The following is a 16,219-nucleotide window of genomic DNA, read 5'->3' on the forward strand; positions in this document are numbered from 1 at the left end:
GCAACTTCATATAGACAGTTAAATGTCTGCACATTTTTAATGTTATACTTTGTGTCACATTTTTTTTTGCTTTTAATGAGATGTGGAAGTTCCAGAATCATGTACCTGGTACTACAACTTGGAAAGTTTTAAACAGCCTCATTTTCTAAGAAGTGACTGACTATGCTGCTAAAGGTGTAACAGCAAAAGAACACAAAAAAAAAAAACCAAAACAAAAGGCAGCTGTCAGAGGATGTTTTCCTTGCTGTTGATGTGAGGAGGGCTCTTCCACACCGGGAGAGAATGCAATTATTTCAGTCTTTAGTAATAAACAATAGATTTCCATCTGACAGGAAAGAGGACTAAAATTAAAAACACAAAAGAAGTCTCAATTTATCCAATGATGAACAGATCCATTGATGCATTTTGCAGTATCATCCCCAAAACTCATTTTTGCAGTCAGTCAGAACAAACATCCTAACTTTGAGAGCTAGATGACAGCAAGAGAGATCCTTAATTACAGAGATGTGGTTTTTTAAAGGTATAAGAATTGCACTCTTTGCATCAACCTTTATTGCCTCTGAACAAAAATGCTGTCTTGACAGCCTCCAAGTTCAGATTCTAAAGGGCAATTAGAGTTTAGTGCCAAATGCATAAAATTTTCAAACTGAATGTTACACAAATAACACTCCCCCCCCCCCCCCCCCCCGTTTATGTTTTTACTCAAATCTAAAAGCCAGCAATCATGAAAAGACAAGAAACCTATGCAGAGAAACTCTACGCTAACACATGGACAACACAAGGACACCAGTGGCACCACCACTTCCTTTCTATCAGGGAAGGGTGGTTTTTTTGTATTTTCAGCATTCACATATGAACTTCAAATCCTCAAAATAAATACCTGTCAGAGTGCTTCACAAGCATCCCAAAGAAAACTATCTACAAATCATACATTCAGCTACTCTGTCATTTTCAAAACTTCCAACCATCATTGCTTTTACAAGCCTGAACTTTCATAGCTGGGAAGGTTGCATGTCAGCTACATATTTAAGGAGCTATAATGTTTATCATCTGAATTCACCTTCCATTGTCACGTGGCTTTACCAAATACTGTTCTACAGACAGGAGAAGCTTAAGAGATGTGTGCAAAAGAATCACTGCCAGACTTGATTCATGGCTTCCCTATTGTGGGATCATACCATTACTTTGAAACCAACTCAAAACGAGTCATCAGAGTACAGTTTGAACACTGACAATGGAATTCTGGTCCCCACACAAATCAGTAGGAAGACCAGAATTTCAACCCTTGATACATAAAACCTTGTAGAGAAACATTAGTAAACAAAAGTTTTTATGAGTCAGGAAAACCTATAAAAAAATCCTTGTAAGTCATAAAAACCATTTCAATGTGAAATTTGTAAAATACCACCCTATTTATTCTCTAGGCTTTTCTAGCAACATATGACTTTATCATAACATATCTGTAGAAATCTGATGATTAAGAAACAATATTTTTTCTTAAGTGCAGTTACTTAAACATCTGTGAGTTTGCAAAGTTGAGCTGAAGTCTCTTTACAGGGCAAAAAATTGCACACAATTTTCAACCTTTTAACTTCTGATTCTCCATGTCATTGAGGGTACAGCACGTAACAGTCTGGAGGGGAGCCAATGCTGCTCACTGGGCTCCGGGTATTTGACTCATAAGAATTTGGAGCAATTCCAACCACACCATCATTTTGAGGGGTTTCTCCTTTCAAAAAGTCATCGTCTTCATCTTCAGAAGTACCCTGTATAAATTCAAAAAGGATCAGTGAGAGCAGAAAGATATTCCAGGTTTCTATTGAGATCTGGCAGAAGTAATGAATGCTGAGACCAAAAAGGCCATTTCTAGAATACATTCTGAAATGTTGCAATAATCTGATCTGCTAATCAAAATGCTATAGGAAAGTTTACAAAACTTACCAGTTAAAAAAGCTACAATGCTGTGAAGTATTTTTACATGTCATCATAGGAAGGAAATTAAAACACAACATTTGAAGAACACAGATATCTGACACAGGATAGATATTTGGCAAGAAGGTAAACAGACTACACAGGAGCTTTAGAAGGATGTAATTCAGGACCTGGGTTGTTCTACAACTGTCATGACCACCTGGCATAGTAAGAGAATCACATGTCTCTCATTATGAAATACAGGAACTAAATCACATCCACAAAGTGGATTTCCCAGTGACATCAGCACGTCTGTATTCTGAGAGCATTCCCAGTGGTCCTGTGCTGCTAAACTAACTACTCTGCAGAACAGGGGAAAAGTGTTCTCGAAGTAAGAACCAATCAATCCCCAAAGCGTCCTAATTTCAATCACAGGTCCCATAAATGTTTACTGTACTCATATCTACTCAAAAAAATGAATACAGCAATAGAAGCAGCTGATAGAGATTCAGCAAAAGCTGAACTGCATTTTGGTCAGAAGAGATTACCCTTTTAATGGGTTTCTTCAGATTCTCAAGATCTTCGGCACTCAGCTCTTCCCAAAATTGATAAAAAGGATCAATAATCTTCTTCGATCTGAAAGAGGAATTACAATATAAAATGCTTGGCATTTTGATAACCATCTGTAGGGTTTTACAAACTATTGAATTAATCCCTTGAAGAAATAACTCTACTTTGCTGATAGGTACAAATTACAATTGTTTGCTTGAGGAGTTCTGATAGTCAGGTTTCCCAATTCCTAGGTGGGTATTTTTAACAGCTACACTATACTTGCAAGTAAGCATAATTTTCTTCCAAATTTTTAGAATATTAGATGGCTTCTTCTAATAATTTTTACTTCCAAAGGTCTTCCTTCTGTAAAGATGGATTTTTTTTAAAAGATACAAAAAAAGCCAGAATGTTGCCCTCTAACATTAAAGTGATTAACACATCATAGGACTAGACATTTTGAAAAGCTGCAAATAATCCACTATTCATTAAAAAAAGCAAGATATCTTAAATAAGCTGAAGTCTCTGATCAAGAAGCAATACACTCAAAATCCAAAAAACCCAAAAACAAAAAAATGATGCAAACAAAATATGTATTAGGCTAACATTATGATATTTTACAGACTGCTTATAACAAGGAAAGCCAAAAGAAAAGTCATGAAAAGTTAACTGGACCTTCCAGGAAACTGGGTCGTGGGTTCCTTCTTCAGCGCTATATGCCACAGTGGGAGTAAATTTCAAGGCAAACCTTTGACAATCTCTGGTTAAAATATGCAACATGAAAAGTACTAAAGATCAGGGAAGAAACTGAACTGTAGAAACACTGACATTGTCTTACAGTTTTTAGTTTGTTATTTCCTACAAGGCAGAAACAAGTTATTTTTGAACTATACCTTTTGAGCATGTAGGGATCAAAAGGGAAGAAACTGTCAAGTGGGTTAGTGCATGTCTGCACAAGGTCGCCCCCGGTGCCGCTCCGAACAACTGGTATAAACTGCCTATTGTTCCTCTCGATAATTGTGTAGCAGAACACCAACTGGTATTTCCTTTAATAAGGTAATAAAGAAAAGATAAGCATTTCTAGCACACAGAAAGCAAAACTTTCAGATAATATTAAATTATGAAGTTTTTTTTTTAAACAAACATCACATCTATATTCCATTTTCCAACTGGAATTTTCAAGATAGTCACAAGGTAAGGAATCTACTACCTCCCTCTGCACTCCTATAAACTTTATGTCAAGTAGAATCGTATTGGCTCCAACACAAAGCAATCAGTTTCATAGTCCTCTAGGATTTCATTGGAACTGAACCAGAAATACACTTATCCCACCTAGAATATGGGCAATATAATACGAGCTCTCTTGGATAATACTTAATACTGTGCCTAACAAAACCCATGTTCTAAATACTATGCTCTTTTTAGATGCGTGCACACACGCACTCTTACCAAGCTGAAATTGAAATAAGTGAGTAAGTACCTGGTGATGGCAGCAAACAAGTTCACAACAGAGGGTATACAAATCTTCAGAGGGTTTAGCTGACACATGACAATGCGCTCAAAATTTAAACTCTGCAGATATGACAGACCTTCAAAATAAGAACAATTGACAAATATAGGTTATATATAATACAAGCCTAACTTAATTTCTAAGAATTTTCATTTTGACCAGCCTGCACTCCGCACAACATCAGAGCAGTGCACCCTAGGGTGCTCTCTTACAGTAGACATCTAGCCCACAGCTTGTGCAACAGAAAATCTACTCTGAATAATGGTAACCTGCCAAAGCCAAGGGATCCTTCTAATACAGACAGTACACTTACACACCCATTACAGGCACTGACAGAGGCACAGAGTAATCAAAAAAGATTATTAATTGAAGCCCACACTAGTTTTATGCAGCTGGAATTCAAACATGCTCAGTAAGTGGGGCCAGAAATCATTACCTGCATTGTTTCCAGCAGTGGGGAAGAACAAGATTATTCAGCTTGGTAGCCCAACAGGTGTACAAGCCATATCATTTTATTTAGAGGACAACAACATAAACTTGCCATCTGATACTTGACTGAATTGACCATTACAAAACACATCAACAGTAAGACTCGCAAATGAATCCCAATACTGTTCAAACCTAATACACTCACCTTTCCTTAAGTTGCCGTCCAAAAGCTGCTTATGACGGAAAATAAGCGTATAGAACGCTGCCTGACATGTAGAATAAAATGGCCCATGGAGGGCTACATCACAGTAAGCATTAGCCCCTGTATCCTGATTATCAATGTATTTATGCATCCAGTTAACCAGAAGATCCAGGCATGCTTTTACTGTACTATAATGAAGGAAAAAACACAAGTGTAAAAATAGCACCTGAAATGGTGCAGAAAAGACATTAAACACGTATTCAAGGATCTCAGTGGTTATCAAAACACCAGTAAGAAAATTTCTTTTTAAAATAGGAGATTCTGTTATGAGCTTTCTCCCTTATCTCAGCATCAAATAACTCAGCATATCAGCACTGAAAACCCTAAGCAGTGAAAGCACAAGATGCCAGAAGAGATGAATCCACGAATGCATGTTACGTGTGAAACATACAGTAAACAATTAGAATCCTGGGCTACAGGTAGTACAGAGAGATGCCTCCCATGTCTAACAAGTAATTCCAATATCAAATTAAGCTCAACATTAAAGTCACCAAGCCCACCCTGAATGGCATAAAAATACAGAATGTGTATGTACAAAAGAAGACATTTTCACCCATCTGCCGAAGTATTCTAATACATCCATATCAAAACACTTGAACACTTCCCTGTCTCAGAGTCTACATAAAATGCCTAACATAAGGCATTAAAAATACCTGCTGCTGAACAACAGGCATATCTGGCATCCATGACTCCACCTGTAGCCAACATAAACCTACCTGTGCTCAGCATTTCTTGGTAAGTGAAGCCTTAAACAGCAAGTCATAAATCCCAGCAATCATTAGTCTGCATCATGTAAATGCAAAATTTTCCTGGAAACTTCAAGACAATACTGAAACAGTATTGTAGAAAGGACAAACAAGACTATTGATATAGGCTTACTGGCAAAGCAGCAGGAATAGACGACCATCACTGAGTGTGCATTCTATGAATTCTGTTCTTAACCTCAGCAACCATCATGAATTGTTTGGTTCTGCTCATATACCAAAACAACTTACACAACTGGAATAAATTTAGCTCTTGCCAAGAAGCTGCCAATATAACTCCCAGCAGTCTGCCTGATCACTGAAGGATTGTTTGGATCTTGCAGTTTTTTCCAAAGATGGTCTAAAAACGCCTCAGCAAATCCCTGGAAACAAGATACATAGAAATCGTGAGTTGTTATGCTGAAAACATTGTTTAAGTAACCGATTCCTAATACTCAAGTCCCACAATTTCCATAACCAAACTATTAGAAAAAAAAACTACCTATAACCAGAGTAAATAACTGTTCCTACACATGATGGAAAACCAATCTTTTCTGTGTCTTTTTTCTATACTTAGTTGTAAAAAGTAAATGGAACCAGAAGCCTAGGAAAGAGTCAGGAATAGATACACCAGAAGAGTTTAAAAACAAGAGCAGTAAGAAGGTGAACGCGAAGTGACTTTTCACTGTTTCTTGTAGCAGAAGAGGTCAGGGATACCCAATGAAAATAGCAGGAAGGCAAATTTAGAGAAACAAAAGTGATTCTTCACCTTAAACAGTTATATTGTGGAACTTTCTGCCACAGAAGTTCATGACACCAAAAATTCACATCAGTACAAAAAGCATAGTATCATGAGGCGTTTTCTCCTTGAATTTGCCCATCATGGGCTGTTACCATGAAAGAACATCACTTTGGCTCAGGAAGTTACTAAACTGCTGCTGGAGGCTGGAAAAGCATTCTAGGAAAGCACCATAACATGCTTGCCCCATCCTGATATTTCTTCCAACACATCCACTATTCACCACTACCAGAGACAGGGCATTAGCTTAACTGGATCTTTAGCTACTCTCATGCAAAAAAAAAAGTTCTTATTTTTATATGGTAAGAGAAAGAACAATCATTTGCTTCGGAGATATGGGAAAACGAGAGGGGAACAAACAGCAGACAAAAATTTCAAACTGAAGAGCTAACGCAGTGTCTTTAAAATGGTTTGGGGATGCTGAAGAAGCTTGCTGGAGCACTGTGTCTCTGGTCCAAGAGTCCAACTGATTCTTGTAAAAGAGGTCTGTTGAACAAGTTCCTTCACACTAGCTTAGTGTGAAGCTGTTTGCAGCTGTTTGCAGTTTATGAAGAACATGGGAAGAACAGCCACATAAAGAAAAACCTGAAGAAGGGAATAACAGAGAAGGAAAAGAAAGCAAAGACACTAATGAATCCTGATGTACTATCTTCAGACTAGAATTACAGCAGAAACCAATTATTTTTTGTAAAAAATGCCAAAACAAGGATGCAGAAATGTCAGAAGACACTACATTTTAAAAACAGCTTCTACTCACCAATTTAAAGCTACAGATATAGAACATGAAATACTGTACATGGCATGAAGCATGAGTTGGTAAAATGAGCTTGTCAAAAACAGAAACCAGATCCCGATACAAATCCTTTGTGTTTTTGATGTCAAGCTTGCCTACACAACAAAAAAAGAAAACAACAAAATGAGTAATTTCAGGTTTTTTTCCTGCCCTTAGGCTGCAAAAGCAGCATTTATATCTTTCTAAACCAGTAAGAAATACATAAAGAAACACTGTCAACCAACTTCTAGGCTTATCTGACATTTAAAAAATACAGCAAGACCTTCCAGGTCTTCAGTTCTACTGCTTTTTACATTGGTCTATATGGAGAATATCTGTGTGTGCGCACACACACACGTATAAAACTGGTAGACATGCAGATTTTGGAATAACGTGTTAATTCAGAAGAGCCAGAGGAAAACACTAAGAAATAAATTACCTGACTTATGGGAAAAATGGCAAAATGGTTTCTAAATATTCTGCTTTAAATATATCTAAGAAGTTCAGACACTTAATAAAAGTCAGTGTAAGACACTTCTTTCAGGTTTTTTCCTATAACACAAAGCCTTGCTGTAGCAATTCCAATTGAGTGACACGGCTGGTTGTTTTAATCTACTTCCAGTCCTTGTGATGTTGAAAGGATCCATAATTCTAATGCTCAATGCAATACAGTACACCAAATGATAAAACACTGTGGTTAAACAGAAAGTATCTCTAATCCCAAATTTTGTAGCACAATATAAAAACAAAACTCTATTTACCCTTATACCCTGTAATGCCACAGTTCAGATACAGTGTCATATTTATATAATTAAAGGTCTAGTCTTCAGATGGAGACATTTTGAAGTCATAAATGTACTTTTGAATCCTCTGCCAATAACACTGGACAAAGGCAGAAATGTGGCCTACAGCCGGGCCTGCTGACGGCACAGTTCTGCCACTAAAGGGTGAGGGCTCTATCTAGTAGCAGCAGAAAGCAAGAATTCCTCTTACATCTTTCTTACTTGTTAGCAAAACAACAAATCCGGTTATAGTTCAAGCGTTCTTACCATCCACGTGGCAAACATCTTTAATATAGGAAAACAGGATGGTCATCAAAATATCAAGGCGCTCTGCAAGTGGATGGGCCATTCTTTCACTACTGGAAGATGCAACTTTGTTTCCTTTTCTTTCCTCATCTTCCTCCTGGTAGATAAAATGGCAGCCATGTAGCTTTTATATACACAACATCTTAAGGACAGAAATTACAGGAAAACTGAAACTAACTTTCTCTTTCAGTGATATGCTAAAGTTTTCTTTTTTTGAAAAAGCATTATCTAATTACATAGCTTAGTGTAAGCAAATTTTTGTAAACTAAGCCAACTACCATGAATTCTTTAATTGCCTTTATGTATACCTGCTTGTGTTTTTACAGAATGAAATTCATTCACTGCATGCATGCTGGGTATTTACATGAATGAAGTCAGCACCCAGCAAACACATTCGTCAGCTGTTCAGGTTTTGAGAGCTGTGTGCAGTGCAGTAAGAAGGCAATAATGCATTCCTACACTGTCTTAGTTCAGAGCCACCTCAAAAGTGAATTTTGGTTTTTTTTAAGCAAAAAGAAAAACTTCTAGTAGAACAAGATAGCCAACCATGTCAAAAAGTCCCTCCTCTGCAGGTTTTTCCTCACTATCAGAGCTATTAGCAGTTTCTTCAGCGTCTTCAATATCTTGCTGTGGAGTACTGACCTACGGTTGGAAACAAGAAATTACGTTTTGTAAGACCATGACAATAATATGAAACCTTTTTTTATTATTTATATAAGAAATTATAACACAAGTAATTTCTTGACTAGATTTTTGTCCTTAATTAAATAAACGTTGTAAAAGGGATTTATATGTAATACACAAACACATACTCCAAACTGCCTGAAACTTTACCTCCAGAATACAAGCTTTCCCCAGACTGTTACATGCTGAGGTTCTCCAAAATAAAAAGCCTTGATCATTTACAGTGCTACTCCTCCTGTCTTTTTTAAGACTGTAAATCGTTTTACTTCAAAGGGGTAATAAAACAGATGAACCACACAGAGAAGCACATTCTCTGCACATCAGCACTGATCACCATGAAACAGTTATTTTGATTCTGGCACGGAGGTTCCATGCAGGGTATAACAGTACACATGATACAGTTACCCTCAGGTGTGGGAACATCTTCAGACTGGGAATGAAGTGTAAATTTGGTTGCATTTGTACTCATGATCATGAGCACTACTGCAACATATTGTTTATTGAGCTTGACACTGAAGCATATTTCTTCTCTCGCCCTGTGTGTTTTAACACCAAGCTTCCTTAAAAAATGATACAGAACAAACTTACATCCAACTTCAACAGCTTTTCAACAATAAGCTCCAAAATTTGAAGCCTCAGAGTTGGAAGGTACACCGTAACTCGTAGCAGGTTATGAACATAACATTCCTATAACACAAAATGAATTGAAATGTGTAATAATGTTAACAGAAAGTTTCATTTCTGCCAAGGATTTTTAGAAAACAAGTAATTTGTTATCTAAAGAGCCAGAAATAGTTTTGAACAGACTGTATTACATCTGGAATAAGTTAGTGTATAAGCCAAACATCAACTTTCAATTGTTAAGCAGCGTTATCATTAACTTCTTAATCTACTACTTCCAAGCAAATTTTTTCAACTATCTCCAGTCAGAATGATTATAAATATTCTATAAGAAAAGTTACTAATTTCAACAGGAATTTTACTCTAAACTTTCTCTAGGAAAATTAAATCAACAAGAATATTCCTCACTACATCTAGAACCAGGTAGAGTAGAGCTGTTTAAAGCAAGACTAAATACATCTTTATTTCAGGTTATTATACTGACAACAATTTTAAATTCCAAAGGTAAGTCTCTTCAGCGTTGTTCTGATTATAATTCACACAGGTTAACAGACAGTGTGCACATATGCACATGTATGTACAGAAGACAATGTTGCAACTTTCACATAGCAAAATTGTCAAGTCAATACATAACGTTAGGTGAAGTGCCACATTTAAGTACACCATAGCCTCTTTGTGAATATGCATTATAACACAACCTTTAATTACGTGAGCACATATGATTTTTCCACAGGCCATCTGGCTCGCTTAGTACATAAAATGGATAGAGCTAGTTAATGAGAACATATAAATTGGAAATATTTAAAAAACAATGCATGGACCATATTTTTATTACACTTCATTCAAACTTCGCCCTGAAAACACAGTTATGAATTTCTTCACAATTTGTTCCTCAGTGAGCTGCTAAAATAAATAAATAAAAAATCTTCTCCTAACACCAGGTAAGAGCTATTATCCCCCTCATTTCACAGATAGGGAACTGATGCCCCGAAGTTATCTGGATTAAAAAAAACAACAACAACAAAAAAACCACAAAAACCCACAAACCAAAAACTATCAAGGTATACAAAGAACTTCGGGGGTTCCTCAGCACTTGGTAAGTTCGAAACACAGCTCCAACTGAACTTGTCTGGTAGAGCAGGACTCTGCCTTTCTGTAAAATAAAGTGCCAGCATATCAAGTTGGAACAAGTAAATACAGAGATCACACAGAAGCTGTAGCCTGTCAAAAGTTTCCAGCTTGTTTTTCACCACATAAGCACTATAACGAAGATGTAATAAAACAACTTAACGCCCTACACTACTGGCAACTTGGATTTCACCTGTAACATCCATTGCTTTCTGTCTGCTTATCAAAACCCCTGTTCTTCTGATAAATACTTCCCAGTTTTGACAGCAAATGAGACAGGTATCCTACCGCCTCCTTACTATACAACCCTGAGATTCATCGTCAAAGAGGTCCATCTTGTGCATTGAATAAGAAAGCAATCCTGTGGAAAAGATATGCAGTTATGTCATTAAAGACTGGCATAATGCTTATGCACAAGGAACTTTAGTATAAGGTTGTCCAAGCATACTTAACAGACACACCAATATACATACATATATATGTGTGTATATAAAAATAAAAAACAAGAATCTTTAAAAATACCCTCAAAAATCTGCCACCACATGAGTTGTCATACTATATTTATAAAGTGTGAAGTGAACAAATACAAATATTCACAACTCTTACCAGAGTCCTTTCTGATTTATTGATGAAAGGAAAGTTTTCCACAAGTATCGGCATGAGAAATTGTGGTGTCCTACAATTTAAAAAAAAACAAAAAAAAAACCCAAAAAAACACCAACCAAAAGTTATAGGTTATTACAAGAGCAAGTGTTGAAGCTCCAGCACTCTAATGACAGACTGGAATAAGCTTATTTCACTGTAACTTTTTTTTAAGGTAAGTAATTGTATAAAATTTGTTTTTGCAAGGATCACAGAACAGATAATAAGTGGCAGACTTTCACTGTGGACTTGTTAGAAGCCACTTCAAATACATTGCTATAAAAGTGACTTTCTCAACTACCTATTTACATTAACAGGATTTTCAGCTGCTGATGCCTATGGAAATTTCATAATGACTGGATACAGCGTTCTACCAGTTAGTTAATATTAGGAAAAATCATACAATGAAATTAAGTATTATACTTCAAATTAAGACAAAAAAAAAAACCCAACAAACCCAACAATTCATCAGTTCACAAGTTTTAAATATGCAAGGAAAGGGCATACAAAACCACATGGTTATATACTTACGAAGGAACATATCTTGCAACAGTTTGCAATGCTCTATGGCATGTATTAAAGTTTTCAGAGAGGTCTAGAGAAAGAAAAAAGTACTCTTAGGCATTTGGTTACAGGAAACTAAATAAGGAACTAGCAAAAACAGTTTGTATCAACTAGACATTTTAAAGATTCCCAAAGAAATTGCATTTGCCAAAATGTGGGGTTTGTCAGGTTTGGCTTTTTTTTTTTTTTTTTTTTAAAGTTGAACTGCCTTACTACCAAAATAAGCATGCAAAATAATTCCAAATAAAATTCATGGCACCCCAATCAATAAACTCTGGATGTGCTGCCAGCCCCAAGGCCAGGTATTGTTGTTACAGGCTCTCATACCGAATGCTAAAATTGGAATCCCAAATTTATCCCACAATACACAAATATTTAGAACATAATGTTAAATCCCAGTCTGTAACTAGATAAAATCTATCTAAAGATTATGCCTTGTTTTCACAAGAGTCACACAAACAGATAATTAGGCTTCTATAACAGGCTTTTGTATCCAAACAGTGTCACAAGTGTAGAGCAGAAGAGCAGCTGGGTCATCACAAGAACTTATTCCAGCGTTCAAGATAAAAAACCACGAAATTCTTGAAAGACATTTAGCTATCTGTTTGCCTTATCAATAAATACTTATAACAAAATACCACATAATTAGTGTATCGATTGCATTTGAGCTTACCATAGGCAGACAACAAAAAAAAGACTCAAGAATCCCACAAACTACCTAGTTTTATTGAGGTAAATAAAATGGAAACCAAACAACTCCTAGCTTTACTTTGTCTTTGAAACAATCTATGACTAGGAAAGTATTCCTGTGCATTCAGTCTTAGTCCTACAGATACTGCACCAGTAGGAATATATTGAAAGTAACAAGGAGTGGGTCACCACACCAGTGATGCGAGTACAAGGAAGTCTTTGACTTGGGAATTTATGGATGTACCGTTTCTTAATGTTTTACATTAACTCAGCCAAATTAATCCTGTAAAAATGGAGCAACACACACTGTATACTTCTTTGGTAAAGGTATTTGGTAAAAGTAAAAGCCATACTTCCTTTATACTCACTTTCATCATCATCATCAGAATCTGAAATATCCACATCATCTTCTCTGATGGTTATTCGAGCTAGCAAAAAGTGAGATTATCAAAATTGTACAGATCTCACAGGTAACAGTTTCAATGCCAAAATAAACACACTGGACAACAGTCTTCATCAGGACTAAAGCATCAAAATTATCCACAAGACCTTCTAAAATAAGCAGAAGCTCATCAAAAACACTGTTTCATTCGCAGAACCAGGAGGTTCTTGAGAACATCTGACATAATCCTCCCTTCAGCTTTTGGTTTTTAGTAATAGCAGCATTACAGAGTTCATCCCTTTCCAAGACGTCTTCATAAATGGGGTCTCCATTAGCCACTAGAATATGCCTTCAAAATTCTAGGCACAGAAAACTATCTGTATTGCAATTCAGCCATTCAAGTTAAGAGAGGAAATCAAGAGCAAAAAGACCCCACCCAATAATTTGTTGTGTCATGCATTATATTTATACAGAATTTATCTAGGAAAGACGTTTTGATAAGCAAACAAAGAAGATTAAGAGAAAAATAACTTACAGGGGACAAACTGTGATACAATCATCCGGAGGCATGGCCTAAGATGGACAGTTTGTGCTGACACTAGATTGCCAAGAAAACCCAGATATTCTTCCACTACCTCTCGGCTTCTTTTCAACCACGGCAGCTTCTGAAAGTAAGCAAAGACCAAGATGTCAAAGAAAGATGTTTTGAGTGTACTAAACTCTTAACCTTCCCATATGACAAACAGATATTTACCAATAAAATGCTGACCAGCTGTTCAAGCTCTTTGGTCAAATATACAACAGAAGCTCGAAATTCATGCAGCCAATTAATGATCTGGGCATCCTTAAAATAAGCAGAAAAAAAGAGATAACTATTCCAATAGACAGTACTGCTTATTACTAGAAAATAACAAAATCCTTAAAATAAAAAGTCAAAGGTTAACATCATAAATAGAAATTATTTTCACATCAACATGCAAGGAGTTTCTTTAAGTTTGTGTCCTCACAAATGAAACTTCTTGAATGCAAGAATAAATGCATACCAACTCCTAAACCAACAGCCTGCCTGGAAGGCTTAAGTTACAGACTGCACAAGGCACACAAAACTCACACACAGTACGTATTTAAACAAAATGGCATTCAATCTTCATTTTGTTTTCTTTTTGCTCTTCTTTAAGCAGAGGGGACATTCAAGTCTTGAAATGAGAGAGATATTGAAACAGTAGCAAATCTACACAAAATATTTCACACTGATTTTGTCTGTACACTCCAAAATGCCTGCCAAAACCCTTTTGTATTTTACAAAACATCCTCTTTAAAAAGAATTCAACCTAGGATTATGTTTCTTGCAGCATTCTGCTCATAGTTTTGTGATTTAATTAAAATGGAAAAAAGAAAAAAGTGGGGGGAAAAAAGAGGACAAAACCAGACAAAAAATATGGTGGGTACTCACAGCTATACAGAAGAGCGTGACACAATACTTCTGGGTATAACTACTAGATGTATATGTATCTTACTGCTTAATTAAACAAGGTTTTAGTGAGAGCAGAAGAAGGTAAAAATTCATGCAACTTAAAGGCTGTGAAAGTCAGAAACCATGGTTTGATCTACAGAAGCAATCTGTAGACATCATCTTTCTAGGTCACTGATGCTCATTTGGAACAAAGACCCCATCACAAAGCAAAAAGCTTCTCTAGAGTAAAGAGTCTGTAAGCATGAGAGATCATTTATCAAGTTTCTGCATATAAAATATATATACAGAGAAACAGACAATTGCTTTTTTTTGTTTAGAGTTTTAATTCCAATAGTTTCCACAAAGCAAAAAGCTGTTAAATGCAGCAAGATGTTTGAAGCGTTGTACTTGGGTAGGCACCAGAATGACTTGCCTGATGATTATACTCTTGACAGCCGAGCTTCAAATCACCAGACCCATTACTACCAAGACTCTTACCTTTATGTCTGGATCTGACAGCTGATGTTTTAACAGCTCAAAATCTGTGGTCTCACCCTAGCAGGGAAAGAAAAGTAAGTCTGAAACTTATCACCCACTCATTTTTTTCCAGCAAAAAGTACAAATTTCGACAATGTATCTGCACAACCTGATATTGCTTAACAGTAACACAGAGAACACAAGTCAGCGAGAAAGCTTAAGGAAGACTGAAGCAGCAGTAAGAGATGCCCGTCCCTGAAAGACGACTGAAGCCGCTGGGTCACTGGAAGCTGCTCTCGCTGCAGACACAGCTGTGATCACTCTGCACCTCTGGCACGAGCCGGGCTGTTCAGGACGTCACTCGGGTTGACTCACGGGGGAAATTTTTCCCCTCGAACAGCGATACCGCCTGACACAAGCCCGCAGCACTCGGCCGCCTTCAGGTTTCTTTCCTAAGCCTTCAGACACGGTCTTGTGTAAGACGAAACGCGCCCCCGCACTGGAACTGCATCCCAGGAACCAGCGCGCCAGCACCGGGCGGCAGCAGCAGCCGCGGGGCAGAGCCGCGCTCACCTTGTGGTACTTCAGCAAGATATCCGTCAGGGTCCCCCCGAACCGCACCGTCTTCCTGGGCGGAGAGCTGATGAACTCCTCCCCTCCCAGCATGGTCACGGCCCCACGCCTGCGGGACAGCGAAGCCAAGTAAGCACCGGCGGCCTCACACCGACCACCCTCCCTCAGGGGTCTAGCTCGCCCCGGGGGCCCCGCCGGCACCGGGCCCCGGGCGCGCGTCGCCCCTCGCACCGCACCGCCTCGTCCCCGCCGCCATCCCGCCTTGCCTTGAGCTGGCGGCAGCCCCTCGCGCGATGCCTGCCCGCGTCGCCACATGCCGCAGCCGGGCGGAAAGAGCGCTCACCCCGCCGGAAACGGGGAGCGCTCCTCCCCTCGCGCCATAGAGAGGCGCGGCTGGAAGGGCTGCAGCCGCTCTGCCCCTGCCGTCAATGGTGCCGGCGGACCGGGGCACGGAGGGGGCGGTTCCCTCCCTGGGAGCCGGGCGGGGGCAGCGGGAGGCTCCACCGGCGGCACTGGCTGCTAAAGCCGGGCTTCCCCTCCGAGAGTGGGGCGGTGGGCTGGCGCAGAGGCACAGGTCGGGAGGTCTGGATGGTTTCGTCCTCTCCCTGTAGTTTAGCCCCATGCTAAACACAGCGCTGGTAGCGATAGCATTCCTTAAACACTCCGAATAAAATAGGGTAGGAACACTTCTGTCTCTGAACTACTTTTCCTCTCAAAACACACACAGACACACATATCCCGTTGAGAAAAATCATTACCTGGATTAATTTCAACGGCCATGGGGTTTTGTTACATTGTTTGAGGTTTGTTTTGCTTTATACACACCAGCTGACTATTTTAAAGGATGTAGTGGCTTGGAGATCAGAGAGTTCAGATGGAACAAAACATTAAATGCATAAAAGGCTTCAATAATTTTCAGAGCAACTTGGGTAAATATGAATG

The 16,219-nt window shown here is 38.3% G+C and overlaps 1 protein-coding gene across 1 annotated transcript; it reads right to left on the minus strand.

The window, feature by feature from the left end:
- Window positions 1-782: 782 nt before the first annotated feature.
- RRN3 (RNA polymerase I transcription factor RRN3) lies at window positions 783-15,380 on the minus strand. The gene is made up of 17 exons (XM_075105218.1): window positions 15,278-15,380; window positions 14,726-14,782; window positions 13,529-13,618; window positions 13,310-13,439; window positions 12,761-12,820; window positions 11,670-11,733; window positions 11,103-11,172; window positions 9,336-9,434; window positions 8,610-8,705; window positions 8,025-8,160; window positions 6,961-7,091; window positions 5,657-5,787; window positions 4,605-4,789; window positions 3,941-4,049; window positions 3,354-3,506; window positions 2,460-2,547; window positions 783-1,766 (listed from the first exon to the last, which is right to left on the minus strand). The coding sequence occupies exons 1-17, from the start codon at window positions 15,368-15,370 to the stop codon at window positions 1,608-1,610; spliced, it is 1,851 nt and encodes a 616-aa protein (XP_074961319.1). The 5' UTR covers window positions 15,371-15,380; the 3' UTR covers window positions 783-1,607.
- Window positions 15,381-16,219: the final 839 nt, after the last annotated feature.

The sequence above is a fragment of the Phalacrocorax aristotelis genome, chromosome 10, assembly GCF_949628215.1.
Source record: "Phalacrocorax aristotelis chromosome 10, bGulAri2.1, whole genome shotgun sequence".
NCBI classification, from domain to species: Eukaryota; Metazoa; Chordata; class Aves; order Suliformes; family Phalacrocoracidae; genus Phalacrocorax; species Phalacrocorax aristotelis.

Bases quoted from the DNA above. Each gene is read 5' to 3' on its own strand.
- RRN3 (XM_075105218.1), bottom strand. From the start codon at position 15,370: ATGCTGGGAGGGGAGGAGTTCATCAGCTCTCCGCCCAGGAAGACGGTG. The intron at 12,821-13,309 runs GTAAGTTATTTT...ACTTTTTGCTAG, and splicing joins TGTATCACAGTTTGTCCCCT to CTCGAATAACCATCAGAGAA. The intron at 9,435-11,102 runs GTAAGAGTTGTG...TTTGTGTTATAG, and splicing joins ATAAATCAGAAAGGACTCTG to GAATGTTATGTTCATAACCT.